We start from the raw sequence: 1481 nt of genomic DNA, 5'->3' as shown, positions 1-1481 counted from the left end.
TGGTGATGGGGTGGGGGTGATGGGGTGCGGGCGAAGGAGTGGGGGCGGCACGTGCAACGCGTTGACGACAGTTGGGTTTGGAGATACACCACCACTCGCCTGCCCTCACCACCTCCTTGCACACGTGACACAGCCAGGGCCGCGTACACAAGACAAACACGCGGCCACCCACCCACGCGACCATCCAACCTCTCCCTCCAGATCCCCCCCTCCACACACTCCACCTCCACCTTCCCCCTTGGTTTGGTTCAGTTTGGGCTGGTATTTACACCCACCCACCCTCTCCCCCCTCTCTCCCCCTCTCCCCCCCTCTAGCCCCCCCCTCACTCTCCCCACCTTGTACTCCCGCCGGATGCGCTCCACGTACACCTCCAGGTGCAGCTCGCCCATGCCGCTCACAATGATCTCACCCGTGGCGGAGTTGCTGCTCACCTGAGGTAGGGAGGGAAGGGGAGGGAGGGGTGGGTGGGTGAGAGGGAGGGAGGGATGCGCGTGGGCGTGTACGAGTAAGACAGGGGCCTCTCTTGTCTTTTGCTGCTTATTGGGAATGGTGGAAACCATTACCTCCCCCCTTGACAATTGATAGATACGCCCCCGCCCCTGTGCTTTACTTGGGATTGGTTGAAACTGGCCCCCCTTACACAAACACACCCTCTACCCCGCCCTCCCTCCCTCCCTCCCCCTCCCCCTCCCTCTCCCTCCCTCGCCCCTCCTCCCCCTCCCCCCCTCCCGCCCCCGCTCTCACCCGGAAGGTGGGGTCCTCCTTCTGGAACCTCTGCAGCGCCTTCATGAAGGTGGGGTACTGCTCAGCACTGGAGGGGGTCAGAGCCAGGCTCATCACAGGGTCGGGCACCTGGGGAGGTTGCGAGGATGTTTGGAAAAGGGTTTGGGGGCTGGGATTGGGATTGGGGTTGGGTGGAGTTCACAATGTTAGTTAAGGAGAAGCGAAGTTGTAGCCCGGCAACTGGTGGGGGGAGGGGGGCAAGGCACGCGGGGCCGTGTGTGTGTGTGTGTGTGTGTGTGCGTGCGTGTGTGTGTGTATGGGAGACAGGTGGGCATGTGTGGGAGGGGGTCAAGTAGAGGGGGTCTGACTCGGCGGCGGCGCTTAGTCGAGAGCTGAGGGCTGGAAGCAGAGAGCTGACGCCCCCAGGGCACGTTGCTGGGGCACGTCCAGACCACGTCAGCCAGCCAAACCCCTTTATCCCTCCTGTCCCCCTCCTCCCCCACTCCCCCCAGCCCTCCCCGCCCTCACCCTGATGGAGGTCATGGCCAGCCGCTCCCCGCCCTCACCCTGATGGAGGTCATGGCCAGCCGCTCCCCGCCCTCACCCTGATGGAGGTCATGGCCAGCCGCTCCCCGCCCTCACCCTGATGGAGGTCATGGCCAGCCGCTCCCCGCCCTCACCCTGATGGAGGTCATGGCCAGCCGCTCCCCGCCCTCACCTTGATGGAGGTCATGGCCAGCCGCTCCCCGCCCGTGAG

At 64.9% G+C, this 1481-nt stretch overlaps 1 protein-coding gene across 1 annotated transcript in view; it reads right to left on the bottom strand.

Annotated features, from left to right (window-relative positions):
* Nucleotides 1–1481, bottom strand: part of CHLRE_11g467553v5 (uncharacterized protein) — a 12082-nt gene that overhangs the window by 3370 nt on the left and 7231 nt on the right. Inside the window, exons 9-11 of the mRNA XM_043067304.1 lie at nucleotides 1329–1367; nucleotides 746–853; nucleotides 344–432 (exon numbers count right to left, since the gene is read on the bottom strand). Coding sequence (XP_042919304.1) covers nucleotides 344–432; nucleotides 746–853; nucleotides 1329–1367 — 236 coding nt within the window. The remainder of the gene's footprint in view (nucleotides 1–343; nucleotides 433–745; nucleotides 854–1328; nucleotides 1368–1481) is intronic.

This window comes from Chlamydomonas reinhardtii, chromosome 11 (genome assembly GCF_000002595.2).
Source record: "Chlamydomonas reinhardtii strain CC-503 cw92 mt+ chromosome 11, whole genome shotgun sequence".
Lineage (NCBI taxonomy): Eukaryota > Viridiplantae > Chlorophyta > Chlorophyceae > Chlamydomonadales > Chlamydomonadaceae > Chlamydomonas > Chlamydomonas reinhardtii.
This window is presented reverse-complemented; position numbering and strand designations above follow the sequence as displayed.